Raw genomic sequence first — 13786 nt, forward strand, 5'->3', positions numbered from 1 at the left:
TGGTAAGAGCTCAGTGGTCAGCCTGGTGCAGAGGAGGGGTCGGTGAGTGTGTGTATTGTTTTATCTGCAGTTTAAGTTGCCGCCGTTCTCTGCACGGTGAGTGTCTGGGTGATTTGAGTGCTGCACGAGTCGAGGGTTTCCGTCCCGTTTCGCTCTGGCTGCGGGCCCAGCCCAGCCGTGTCCTGTCCGTTCCCGTGCAGCGCGGCAGGGCCGCGCCCGGCGCTGTGACGTCATCCAGCGGCCCTAGCGGAGCCTTGTTCCGGGGCGGTGTGACGTCACTGGCATGTGATGTCATTGCTTCGCCCCGCCCGCTGGGGGCCGCGCTGCGCACGCGCCCTGGGCGCCGCCGCCCTTCCCGCCTTCCCTGCGCGCGCGCCCCGGGACGGGGCGGGGCTCCCGCCAGGCGCATGCGCGGCGCGGCCCGATGGGGGCGGGGCGATGCCGGCGGGGCGGGGCGGGCGCGCGTGACGTCACGGCACGGAGAGGTCGTGCCCGCCCCGGCGGGCGGTGAGGCCTGAGGGGGGGCGGTGCGGGAGCGGGCCCTGGTGGACCCGCGGCGGGACCCGCGGCATGCCGGGGCTCGTGCTCTTCGGCCGGCGCTGGGCCATCGGCAGCGACGACTTCGTGCTCCCGGGGGCCTTCGAGCTGTTCGTCAGGCTGGTGTGGTAAGGCGCGCGGTGCCCGCGGCCCGGGCGCGGTCGGTCCCTGGCGGAGCGGTGCCCGCGCTGCCGCTGCGCGCCCTCAGCCGCCGGGCTTCAGCCGCGAGCAGCGCTCGGCTGCTTTGGTATTAACGCGGTGGCTGCTCCGTGTCCGCCAGCCGCGCTGGGCTCCGGGGGTCCGAGGGAGGGAGCGATAGCGCCGGGCGGGGAGCCCGCGGCTCGGGGGCACCGGAGTGTGATTCCTGCCCGCTGTTCGTGCCGGGTTCTGGCCCGACTCTTCCCTTATGTAACAGGTGCCTTGCTGGTAATCCTCGTGCGCTGCTTTCCCTCAGGCGGCCGCTATCGATCGGGCGCTTCTCCTTCCTTCCCGCTGTAACTGTTGCGATCTCCCTTCCCGCAGGTGGATCGGGATTTTTGTCCTTTACACGGTTCACAAGGGGCAGTTCAGCTGTCCCGGGGGAGGATTGCTGCACAGCTACCTGCTCGGCCTCATCATTCTTCTGGCTTCCATAATATGTGCGTTATGTGCTCTTGTGTACGTCAGTATGCAAGGTAAATAGTTAATGACGATGCTTTGCCTTTATTATTTTAATCCTACAATCTAGTAGGATTGTAATAGATGTCTGTTTTAATCTGCAGCTGACATAAAAACTACCAAAAAATTGAAATGGTTTTAATGGTAGTCAGACTTGAAAACCTCCAACAGCATTAATATATTGGCTTTAATAGTATTACCTTTGTTAGTCTGGGATCTAACATAATGAATAGATACAACAGCTTAGTCCAGCTAACAGTTCATTGCCATCAGAGCATCCTGAAAACTCTCTCTGTGTGACCTCTGCTGTAACACTGCTCCACCTCTCTGGCAGGAATTGGGGAAGTGTGTCCAGAATAATTTAGAATCATTAGCCTGTTGTTAGTTCTGCCTTGCATAGGCAGGTTTTGTCATATCTTGTGAAAGTCCCTTAGCTGCAGTGGGCTGCCTGGGGAAAAACACACAGAAAAGTGAATTATATAAATGTCATAATAAAACTGACACTAAGCACTGTTAAATAGAGGAGGACCCACAGCTTGAAATGAATGGCTGAACACAAGTAAGGACCACAATGCAACCTCTAATTGTAGCAATGGTTCACTTTGGGTTAAAATTGCTAGGAAAGCTTTTTTCTGGTGAGGCACCTGATCATCAAAGTAATGTTAAGAAGATTAATTTGAAATGTGTGTGTGGTCTCTGGAGTAACAGATGAGACTCCACAGTTTCTAATATATTGGTTCTCATGACTCACTGAAAATAAGTATTTATGCTTCTGTAAATAAGTATTTATACTTCTTTCCATTTAAGCAATTTTAAGAGTGCATGAAGAGAAACTGACAGAGCAGAGGTGTGGATGATAATCCTGGCCTTGAATCTGACCACTGGTTTGCCTGGAGTTTCCAGAGGAAGAGAAGTTAGATCAGGCAGACTGTGATGTTTATATCAAAGTTTCACAGAATATTCTGGGTTGGAAGGGACCCAAAGCATCACTGAGTCCATTTCCGAAGTGGATGGGCCATACACGGGTCAAACCCATGGTGTTGTTAGCACCAGGCTCTGACCAGAGCTGCAGAAGTGAGAGGTGTAACTGTAAACAGCAGTGATGAAAGAACCTTGTTCTGTGAAAGTACAGCTGCAAGGCCATAGTAAGTAAGGAATGGAGTAATTCTGAGGCTGAGTTTCCAGGAAAACAGAGGCTGAGGTGTGTTGGACTGTGGCTGGAGTGCGTGGGTGGGTGTGCTCCTCCTGCAGCAGCCCTTGTGCTGTCCTGAGGATCCGTGATGCCAGCAGGGAGCCCTCACACCTGGTGCTGTGAGAAAGGAAAAGCTGTTCAGAGGAAGCACAGTTCCATCTGATTGTGTCTGTGTGAGCACCCCCACTGCTGCAGGACAGGCTGCAACCTGGGAAGGGGAAAAAGCAACCTCTGGATGGAGGGCTTTTGAAACAGCTTTATCCCTGGGTGTGAACCACAGCTTTGTACTGGGAACAGTTCCCAAAGTTGTTTTTGTTCTGCAGCCTTTACCAATCACTTGCCTACACCTGAGCACTCACACCCCACTACCCATTACCCTGGGATCAGCAGACTGGTTTAAGATGAGCTGGCCAAAAGTTACTCCCTTTTTTATTGCCTTGGAGTGGTGAAACTAAGAGGTTATTAGTAAATTAACAATACAGAAAATAGCCTGAGAAGTATTTGTCCTGGTAATGGTCCTACTTTTGTTCTTCTATTATTATTTAGTAGCTGCAGTAAAAGAACTTCATTGTAGCCCAGCAGAATAGGATCTGAAAATGAAATATTAACCAGTTAAAAGCCAAACAGAATAATAAAAGCAGGCCCCAAGAGTCATGAGGAACTGTAGGCAAGGCAGTGCTCTTGGATGCAGCTTTAATTTATGGGGGGCACAGCACTGCTGCCTCAAGTTCAGTGCAGAACTGTCTCTGGCTAGAGTTGTTTTGGGTTTTAGTGGAGTAGATCCTAAGAATCACAGCTGTAAATCCACTGTTGTTTTTCATAGCTTCAATGATAGCTTTCCATTAGTATGAAAGAACTTGATAGTTTTGCTCAAGGTTCTTACTTTCTGTAAAGCCCAGCAAGTTCATATTTCCAGGTAGGATTTTATGTACTTGAGGTGCGTCTGTGAACAGTTCTTGTTTTAAATTCTCTCTCTAATTTCAGGAACAATTTCTAATCCAGGCCCAAGAAAATCTCTTCCCAAAATACTTTATACTCGCCTGCTTCTCTATTTCCCTGAATTCATCTGGGCTGTTGTAGGAGCTGTGTGGGTGTCAGACAACAGCGTGCAGTGTGAGAAGACTGTGATAAATGGTGTCATTGGGACAGTTATTGCAAGGTAAAGGTGCCTCCCCACAAATCTGAGCTTGGCAGTGTATGGGAAAAGGAAAATGAGTGGGTATCCTTCCCTAAAAAAACTGCTTGCCTTGGGAGAGAAAGCATGTCCTGCAGTGGAGGGAAGGAGGTGAAGGTCAGAAAGGGTAAGAGGGGCAATGGGAGTGATCAGGTTACTACACTCTTCATCTTTATCCAGAAAACTGGATAAAGATGAAGAGTGTAATAACCTGATCACGTAGCTGGTAGTGAAGAATGCAGCTGTAGTGAAAAATGCAGAGTTTTGCAAGCACAGTTCAAAGAGCTGCAGCCTCAGCACAGCAGCAGGAGGTCTCCACGCAGAATTCCATACCCAGCTTCGGTTTCGGTCTGCCAAGAAATGTAGTTGGGATTTCTTGCACACTTGTCAGAAGTGTCTGGTTTCACAGTCTGTTACCCCACTCCCCCTGTCTGGCAGCTGGATTATCATCATCTTTACCGTCGTTGGAGTTGTCATTGTCTTTGACCCCCTCGGGGGGAAGAAGACGTTCTACCTGCCCGACGGCGTGAGCCGCAACCTGGAGAGCAGCCAGTCGGGGCAGCTGCTCTACAACGTGAAGAGCTCTGCCACCAGGGTGTGGGAGAAGAGGATCAGGCTGCTCTGCTGCTGCATCGTGCAGGACGACGACCACCGGGTGGCCTTCACCAGCATCGCCGAGCTCTTCCGCAGCTACTTCTCAGTAAGAGCCCTGCTCCTGCTGGGGCTTGGCACTGAGCTGTGGGGGCTCTACTGAGTCTCTGTGTCTTTGTACAGGACACTGATCTGGTGCCAAGTGACATAGCAGCTGGTTTGATTCTGCTCCATCAAGAGCAAGATAAAATGGAAAATTGCCCCAAAGAGCCTGAAGAAGTCCTGTGTCATTCTCCATCATCTCTCGTGGTAAGATGGGGTTGGTGCAGCCTCTGGTGTAGTTGTTCTGGGAAGTGGTGCCAGGTCCATTGAAATCCACTTATTTCTGGAGAGGGTGTTTTGTTTTTTTTGGGTTTTTTTGTTTGTGTTTTTTTTGTTGTTGTTTTTTTTGGTTTTTTTTTTTGTTTGGTTGGTTGGTTGGTTTTTTTGTTTTGGTTTGGTTTTTTGTTTATTCTTTTAATAAAATTAAACACTGCAATAAAATTTGTAACAATGCACGTTATTAATAAAGGCAGTGAAAACAGTAAGTTTGTGGTCAAAAACATTTTTCTGCTTTTGCATGAGTAGAACTTTGAATGGGGAATTAAATACGAAAAAAGGAACCATTTAGGATATTTGATCATTGATGAACAATTGGGAGAGAAAGGGAACAGAGGGAAAATGAATATTTGGTACTGTTTGCATACAACTGAGAAGGCAATCTTCTAGTATGTATTGTGGGCTGTTTGTCTGCTGCAAATACCCAGACAAGGTAAGAGCAAAAATAGCATCTTTTAAATACTGGCAGGTGGTGGGTTAGTTTCCTAACTGATTTTTGCTGGTCTTCAGTGGAAAAGTGCCTTTGTAAATCTTTCCCCTCCTTTTAGCCTGTGTTTCATAGATGTATGTAGTTTTACCAGTGCATCTCTGTCAAGTTTCTTTGGAATGCAGCCAGTGTGATGGGCTTGTGCTTTAAAAGTCTGTACCAGAGAGGTCTGCTGCAGGCTCTTCAGCCTTCCCTTGGACATCCTTAGGTAGCACATCTGGAGTGAATGTTGTTTCCAGCATTGAGCTTATCAATGTATCAGCATTGGAAGAAACTGCTTCAGTGAGAGCTTTTGAAGATCCTTGAGCTGTGTAGCTACATAAATAAACACAGACTTTTTCCTGAAATACAAGTGGCTATTTTTAGTTCCTCTTAGACCTTGAGGTTTTCCTTTTGGGTAGTGTGTATTTCATAATGCCTTGATTTTCACTAGCCTGTGTTCAGTTGTGTTCTGAGGCTGCCTAACACAACTTCCTCCCTTTCTCTGCTCCCTTTTCTTTCCCTGTGTGCTCCAGACTGATGATTTGGATGCTGAGCTGGAGAATGCTGCTCACTACATGCTGTTTGCAGCAGCTGCCTATGGCTGGCCCTACTACGTGTACACCAACCCATATACTGCACTCTGTAAGCTCAATGGTGACTGGTAGGTTTGACCTCAGAGCTTCAAAACACAAGCTGCCTTCTATTTAACTAGTCTCAGCAGAATGAAATAGTTACAATAGCAGTATTTTTGTTGCATTAAATTATATCACTCTTGGATGTACATGAGCTTGACTGCTGGAGTTATGTTTCAGAAATTCAGAGAAACAAAATTCCAGTGTCTTTCCACCTTCAAATAGATTGGTTTTTTTTTTTCCATGGGAAAAGTTTGTGATTTAAAAAATCACTTAGCAAAATGACAAAGGAAAAATTCTAATTAAATGAAATATGTTTTAAACTGAGGCTTTTTAGAGGCTCCTTTTGGGCACAGACTTACATATAAAAATAGAAGTGTATCAGTAGTTTTTTCTGTCCTATATACCCTGGATAAAACATGAGATCAGATTGCTGTGCAGATTTTTGTTTGAATTTCCTTTTTCCTTGTTTGTATTTTTGCTCAGTGGCTTGTAATCTTAAGAATTCTTTTCTTACTGCACTGTTTGCTCTGCCAATGGTCCTGTAACAGGCAGAGGTAACATCTTGCATCAGAATGTTTACTGGTGCTATTGCAAAAAGAAAGCACTTCTGATTCCTGGCAGAAGGCCCTCTGCACATTTAACTGAGTGTGATTCCTTGAAATGAAACCTAACAAATTGGAACATGAAAGTTTTTCTCTTCTGTGTTTGTTAGTTGCAGAAACAGACCAACAGATTCTGATATAACGGGCAGTGATCGTCATAACTTTCACTTTGGATCCATCCTAAAAATAACAGGACTGCAGTACAGAGACTTCATTCATATCAGTTTTCATAACAAGGTAAACAATCTGCACAGGCACTGGGCAAGCTGTAGTGATTAATTCAGGGAAAGCAAGGACTGAAGGGTCTAGCTTGCCTTCAGCATTTATGAAGTGTAAGATGCAAAGCCAAATGAAAACTTTCAGTTTGGATTTCTTTTCTAATCTAACAGAACAGCCACAAAACCATTGATATAAATCTGTCTCAGTATTGAAAAAAGGCACTTAGACTAACCAAATAAGAGGCCAGTTCAGCTTCTTTCCATAGTACAGTATGGAGCTCAATAAGAGCTTGCCCTTACAAAATGTTGGTGTCTTTACTGGTTACATTTTTCTCCTCCAGATCTATGAGATTCCATTTTTTGTTGCTTTGGATCACAAAAAAGAAGCTATTGTGGTCGCTGTGAGAGGAACCTTGTCTTTTGAGGTATCATCCATCTGATATCAATAATTAGCTTTACAGAAATGAGTGAACTCCGAGTACCTAGAGGAAATTGTGTTAGGCTGGCACATGCTAAAATAACTCACTCACAGGTATGAGTCTCCCAGGTTTAAGTTGTAAGCCCCCCTGCCCTTGGATGGGCAATATTCCCTGTGCTACTGGAAGAGAGAGTGGAGGGCAGGCAGGGGTAATTCCAGGTCACTGTGGGAGGAGGTGCATCCATGATGGGGTGTCTGCAGTTGGAGCAGTTGCCAGGCCTGGAGCTGTGCTTGCTGTGTGTTTGCTGGGGTTGCTGGTGTGTGGTGGGATGTGTTGTGCTGCTCACACAGCTGGCAGCCAGCTGCTGATGTCCCTGTGACAGGGTGAGCCACACAGCCCTGCAGGGAGCTCTGACCCAGGCTTTGTTCACAGGACATTCTCACTGACCTGTCAGCAGACTGCGAGGACCTGACACTGGAGGAGGTTCTGGAGAATGGGTTTGTGCATAAGGTGTGTGCAGCCTGTGTTTCTTTGTAGGTCAGCCCAGCAGTAGCAAGCTAAAAACACCTGGGATCCTTAGTTAAACAGAAGAATGTTCTCCTTGCCAGATGGATTGCACAAATTATTTCAGTGTTTGGTGCATCAAATGCTGCCTCTGGCACTGCAAGGTAGAATTTTTTATCCTCTTGTCAGACTTAATGTCCTTAGGAAAAATCCCAAAACCTTTTTAACCCATACATGCAGACCTCTTGGTTATAACCAGACCTCTGGCAGGAGGATGTCAAAGAGAAGCCCAGCTTTGCAAAAAGTTGTTCTGTGATGGAGTTGTATTTAAACTACACATGTATCACAGCTCAGATTAGGGACACCTTCTAACCTGAACTGCTCTCTTGTAGGGAATAACTCAAGCTGCAAATTACATCTATCGAAAGCTAATAAATGATGGAATTTTAAACCAGGCTTTCACAATTGCCCCAGTAAGTTACCTCCCAAATAATTTGATTTATCAGTAAAATTACCCACAGCTTTTTCTCTGTCCATCTAAGTCTGTCTTTCTGTCTGCAGGAATACAAACTTGTGATAGTTGGTCACAGTTTGGGGGGTGGGACAGCGTCTATCCTGGCCATCATGCTCAGGAACTCCTTCCCCACGCTGAGGTGTTACGCCTTCTCTCCCCCTGGAGGGCTCCTAAGGTGAGAAGCTTCTGTTGCTTGGCTCTGTCTAAGCTGTAAAAGCCAGGGCAGCTGCCAGGTGTGTTGGCTGGTAGCTGTGGGAAGAGTTTGTGTGTTCTCCACTCAAATTAATTTGCTCCATCTGGAGTTGAGTTCCTGGTGGAGTGTTACAGAATGAAACACATCTGGGGAATCTGTCAGGCAGTACAATTAGAGGTTAAAATAACTGTTCCAGAAAAATACTCACCTGACTTGTCTGCCTTGGCCTGTTGGGCATCCACACACCCTTAGAGTCAGCACTGAAGTTACTCTGTCACCTTCAGCAGGAAGGTCTGAACACTCACTGGGGCACTGACTGCAAATGGTGCTGCCACGTGCTTGTATTTTTACTGAATTATTATGATCATCCTAAAACTAAAGTGTGCTTATCTCCTTAGTGTGTCTTAACTGCTTTTCTTCTTTTTTTTTTCTTTTGTTTAAGCAAATCACTTGCAGATTACACTAAGCACTTCATTGTTTCAGTCATTGTTGGAAAAGACCTTGTTGCAAGGTGAGATGAAAATGCTTCTAAATTGATATTTGGAGATGTGTTTGATAGCAGACAATAGGAGGCTTTGCTTTACTTTGTTCTGTGTGTTTAAACAGGTTAAGTATGCCCAACATGGAGGATTTAAAGAGAAGAATAGTGAGAATTGTGGCAAACTGCAACAGGCCCAAGGTAACCAAATGCAGTTCCTGCTTAAAATTGTGGAATTGTTACCTGGGTTAAGTCCCAAATTTAATGAAGTGACTGCTGGTGTGTGTATTTATGATCTTAAAACTGAGAGTTACAATTGTTCAGAACAAAATTGTTTTCATTTAATTCAGTGACATTTGTGTTAGTGTCCTATCCTGTAAAATTATGTTGTTGAAGATTAGGATTCAGTAAGACTCCCAGTATACCAGTTTACAACATCAAAGGCTTGAAATTGTTTGGTAGTTTTGCTGATAAAAGGAAACTATTAAAAAACAAAAATGGGAGAAAAACCCCAAACAGCTAAAATTACAAAAAGTTAGTAAGATTACTTACTTTAATAGTGTAATAACTAGTATCAATAGGTAAGAAAATTATTGATTTTACTTATACATTTCTGTCAGAATTCATTTGAAAAGCAAATATTTCTCTGTTACAGTGTTAATTCTTTATCTTTTACTGTTAGTGGGAAACAGTTTTGATTGTGCTGGATCAGGTGGTGTCAGGCAGGATGGTACTGGAGGTACAGAGGTGTGGCTCAAAGATTCAGAACTGCCATTTCTGAACATCTGGATTTGCATCTGCCATGCCCCAAGGTTTCCATGTAGTCCTAGGGGTGAGCAGAGGGTCTGTGTGACGTAAATACAGAGTAAGATAATGCACAGGTAGAAGTTACAGGTGCAAGAAAAGTTAAACCTGCAGAGCAAGAGTCCACGTGGAGTAATCCAGCTGGTAAAGATGGTAATGTTTTCTGTAGTATTACTGGGGGCTAAGGTCCATACTGCTGAAATTCATGTTACTGTGGGGAAAATTCAGGAAGGAGATCACTCACACAAAATTTGGGGAGCATGTGCATAAAGTAATTTTTAATCTTTTAATTATTTTCAGATGAAGTGTGTGCAAGCACACGACTAGAGTAAGTTACTTGAAGAGATGCCAAACTTGGACTGTTGTTTCCGATTTCAGTACCAGATTTTGCTGCGGGGCTGTTGGTACGAGGTGTTCGGAGGAGATCCTGATGATTTCCCCACAGAGCTGGATGGGAGGAGCCAGGATGCCCTGAGCCAGCCCCTCCTGGCCGAGGAGAGTTTAATGGTTCATCGGTCGCCTTCCTACAACGCCCTCGAGGAGGAGCCACGCCTGAATTCACCCCCCCAGTATCCTCACCTGTATCTGCCTGGAAAGATTATCCACGTTGTTGAAGAAGGCAGCTCTAGGAGGTAAGTGATGAACAATGATGAGCACCACCCTGCAGGACCCAGTTTTGCTTATTGCACATTGCCCAGTTTTCAGTTTCTATTCTGTGTCTCCTGACTTCTGTTTCACTTCAAGCCCTGGCCACTGTTCTCTTTGTGCCTTATCCTGCCCATTTATTGCAGCTGCTGAAGTGAGGACTTTAAACCCAAACTTGGCAGGTTCAGCTTTGCCAGTGGCAGTTTCTGCCCGAGACTGGAGATCTGCTGTGTGTGCTGGTAGAGGTGGAGTGGTAACAAAATTCCTCATTACTGAGCAGTCCCAGGAATGTTGGTGATTAGAAGGAGGTGCAATACTGCCTGCAGTGCTGCCCCAGTACCAGTGTGTGCCCACACAGTCTGTAGATTTTCCTGTCACTTGCTGCTTTTCTGTGGGTGCGGGAAGCTGAGACAAAGACACCAGAAAGCTGAAAGTGCTGGAAGGGTGAGGATTGTGGCTTTGTTGGGGCAGTGTTGTGTTCAGGGCTTTTTTTGTGTGTTTTTTGTTGATGTTGGGGTTTTTTTAGACAAAGCAACCTGAAACAGCCCATAAGCCAGGCAGGCCCTGATAGCCTCTCATGTTGTGAAACAGAAATCAGAGCATTTTTAACTTGCACAAGACATCTTACAGCAGAAAAGAGAAATTGCCCCTTACAGAGAGGAAAGAAAAGGATTGGAGAAGAAATTAACTTCTTTTCTCCCATTCAATAGATCAATGTTTTAAGCTTCATATCTTTAATTTCTAACAATTTTAATACTGGTTTTACAAGTTAGATACTTGAACACCTCTGACCTGGGCAGGCTTTCCCAATGACTGCTCTTCTACTTTATTGAGCTGATTTCTTTTCTTTTATTCCACAGCACAGCAGTTAATAATGGTGTGCTGTGGAATGAGATAATGGGAGTTTTTCTAAGTAGGCCCAGCACACAAGAGCCCCCATCATGTATTTGGTATTTAATTTTAGAGACAAATTTTGCATCCTCTGTGCAGCATTAAATGTATTGCCTGGTCTCCTATTGATACCACTGTGACTTATTCCCTAAAGTGACATTACCATGTGAATGTGCAGTGTTCAATTCCCTCCTCTCCTTGCTCAGGCTCCTTTCCATGTTTTTGGGAGCAGAATTATTTGAATCTATGATGCTTCTTTCCCTGTTAAAGCACAGTGTGACGTGGTGCAGCTCTGCCCTCAGGGACACTTCATGGCAGCACTTCCAGCTCTCTGCTGAAGGGCAGACCTGCTGTGAGAGGGTTCCAGTTCCTCCCTCAGCCATGGCCAGAGTCTCCAGGTTGGCTGCTCCAGTTCTGACAGGGCCATTGTGTTTATGGTGTGTTTTCTCCCTAGGCTGTGTTCTTCAGATATTAAATACACGGCAAGGTGGTCAAACGAAACCGTCTTCAGCAGCATTTTAATAAGTCCCAAGATGATCACAGACCACATGCCAGATGTTGTGCTCAAAGCTCTGAACAGTTTGTCTCAGGAACATGGATCGTGTCTGTCTTGTCAAACACGAGACTACAACCCCAGTGCAGTATAACCACAGCTCGAGGACGACCTGGGAGGCTTTTTGCAGGTTTCAGGTATCCAGGACACATTCCACTTTCATGCTTAAGTGGATTTCAGTACTTTTCTCACATTGCATAAAATGAACAAGGGTCTTAGTGCCCTGCAGGACCTCGGGGAGTGTTGTGCTGGTGCAAGCACAGACTGTGTCTCTGTGCTGAGGGCTGGGCTTTCCACAAGGGCTCAGGATGAGAAGCTCCAGCCGAGCCCGTGCGCGCTGGCACAGCAGCTGAACGCTGACCAAAGTGAATGTGTGTGAGAACCACGTGCCAGAGCAGAGCCCTGCCACACCTCATCCACCACCTGCAGCTCCACTTGTGCTCCCACGTCCCTTCCTGGCTGCCTAGGCCGTGGCAGAGCCCAGGGGCTGCAGCTCAGGGCTCAGGGTGAGTGACCCGGCCCAGCAGGGCTGGGGCTGGGCAGGCTCAGTGATTGCACTACTTTTTCTTACAGATTGTGCTGGGATCCCAGGGCTGCTCTTGAGGGCTTGTGGTTAAATGCTGCTTGGATGTACATGTGCAATATTCCTTAATCTCCCTGTCTTTTGTATGTGTTGATCTACATCACTGCTTTTATTGATTTTTAACTAAAACTACTTAATGAGAAGTTAAAAAAAACTAACATTCAGGCCCTGGCATCATGTTGGTCACTTGCTCTAGTTCCAGCTACTGAGCAGCACTCTGATTCTGCCAAGAATGTGTAACCAGTTGTAATGACTTTGAAAAAGTGGATTCCTTGTTTCTAGTGTGTAACTATTTTATTTTTTTTCCTTTTTAAGGCTCAGCAGCATTTATTTAAAAGAAATTGATGTAAGTAAAATATGATGTGGTTGAGAATTAACTGTGTGGATGTTCCTGCTGTGATACTTGATATGGAGACGAAATTAAATAAAACCTTGGCTCCTGTGCAATGGCAGTACCAGTGCTGGCTGTCAGAGCAATGAGGGCAGGCAGCACCAGGAGGGCTCGTGCTGCTTTTGGGGGCTGTGGGGTCCCAGGGCCCCAGCCTTGGGTGCAGCCACTCTGGAGGAGGGGAGGCAGCACACAGAGCAGGGCTTTAAATAAAAGCCTGGAATCTGGGGCATTTTAGCACAAACTGTGACTGGTTCAGAGGAAAAGGATTTGTTTGCATAGAGGGGAGTGGAACAGAGAAGCTGCCCCCCGCTGCCAGCAGCTTTAAACCACTGCACAAGCAGCAGCAGGAGCTGCAACAACTGCACTGAGAGGGCAAGGCCTCTGCAGAGCTGGTGCCAAGTGCTGTGTTTAGTTTGGGTTCTCAGGGGAGCACTGCCAGCCTGGGCTTTGCACACTGGCCCTGAAGAGACACGTGCACTCAGGGCTGCTGGCACAGAGCAAGAGTGTGTGCTCAGAGAGGCACAGGAATGAGACACTTGCTCAGAAACTCAAACATCACCACACTTATGATTCAAGGATTTATTAAGTCATACATGCAAAACATACTGCCAATTGCATTAGCAAAAGATCAATGTAAAAACTTCACAATTTTGCAACTTTTATTTTTAAATTTTGCTTTAGTGGTTGAAAGGGTGTAGTTCAACATCATATTCCTGCCAGTTTGGAAGGTACAGAACATGAGCACTAATTACAGAACCTCACAGACCCAAGTTACCGTTACGCAATCGATGCTGCACATGGAGTGACAGAAAGAACACTTGGCTGCATTAGTCATGTTACAGTGGGGGACCTTGCAAATAGTGATGGTTGAAAGGTTTGTCAGTTACAGAGGTTTAAAATATAAAAATTACTAAAATGTGTAAAGCTGCTTCACATGATTTTTACACCTAGTTAATAGACTAAAAGCGCCTCAGAAAGCATAACTTACTGGGTCAGAAATAAGAGGAAAATGAGGATATGCTTGAACATTCTACTCTAAAAAAAAAAGAAAAAAAAGCAAACTTCTATCAATCAGAAAGTTTTAAAATACAAGTTATATTGCTCAATAAGAAGAGATTCTACAAGAAAAGCATTTACTACATAAAAGTGGGAATGACTGATTCAGAATTGTACCTACATGAATGCCCTACTTGAAATTCAAAGGAATTTACCCATGAACACCAACCTCTCTCCACTACTGCACCTCTGGGAAAATGGTTGCTGAGCTACTCTGGCAGTGTAGTGTAAGTCAGCTGTACAGTGTCAAAATACTGTCTGGCACTATCTCCTGATCCAACCCAACATTTCATTTATTCATC

General features: G+C 45.6%; 1 protein-coding gene across 1 annotated transcript; it reads left to right on the forward strand.

Annotated features, from left to right (window-relative positions):
• Positions 1–458: 458 nt before the first annotated feature.
• On the forward strand, positions 459–11831 carry DAGLB (diacylglycerol lipase beta). Its single transcript, XM_064390653.1, has 15 exons — positions 459–665; positions 1060–1211; positions 3371–3545; positions 3999–4260; positions 4335–4460; positions 5532–5659; positions 6346–6472; positions 6795–6878; positions 7305–7382; positions 7769–7849; positions 7938–8065; positions 8526–8594; positions 8690–8762; positions 9744–9997; positions 11356–11831. Exons 1-15 carry the CDS (start codon positions 571–573, stop codon positions 11546–11548), a joined length of 2025 nt encoding a protein of 674 aa, XP_064246723.1. The 5' UTR covers positions 459–570; the 3' UTR covers positions 11549–11831.
• Positions 11832–13786: the final 1955 nt, after the last annotated feature.

This window comes from Passer domesticus, chromosome 15 (genome assembly GCF_036417665.1).
Source record: "Passer domesticus isolate bPasDom1 chromosome 15, bPasDom1.hap1, whole genome shotgun sequence".
NCBI lineage: Eukaryota > Metazoa > Chordata > Aves > Passeriformes > Passeridae > Passer > Passer domesticus.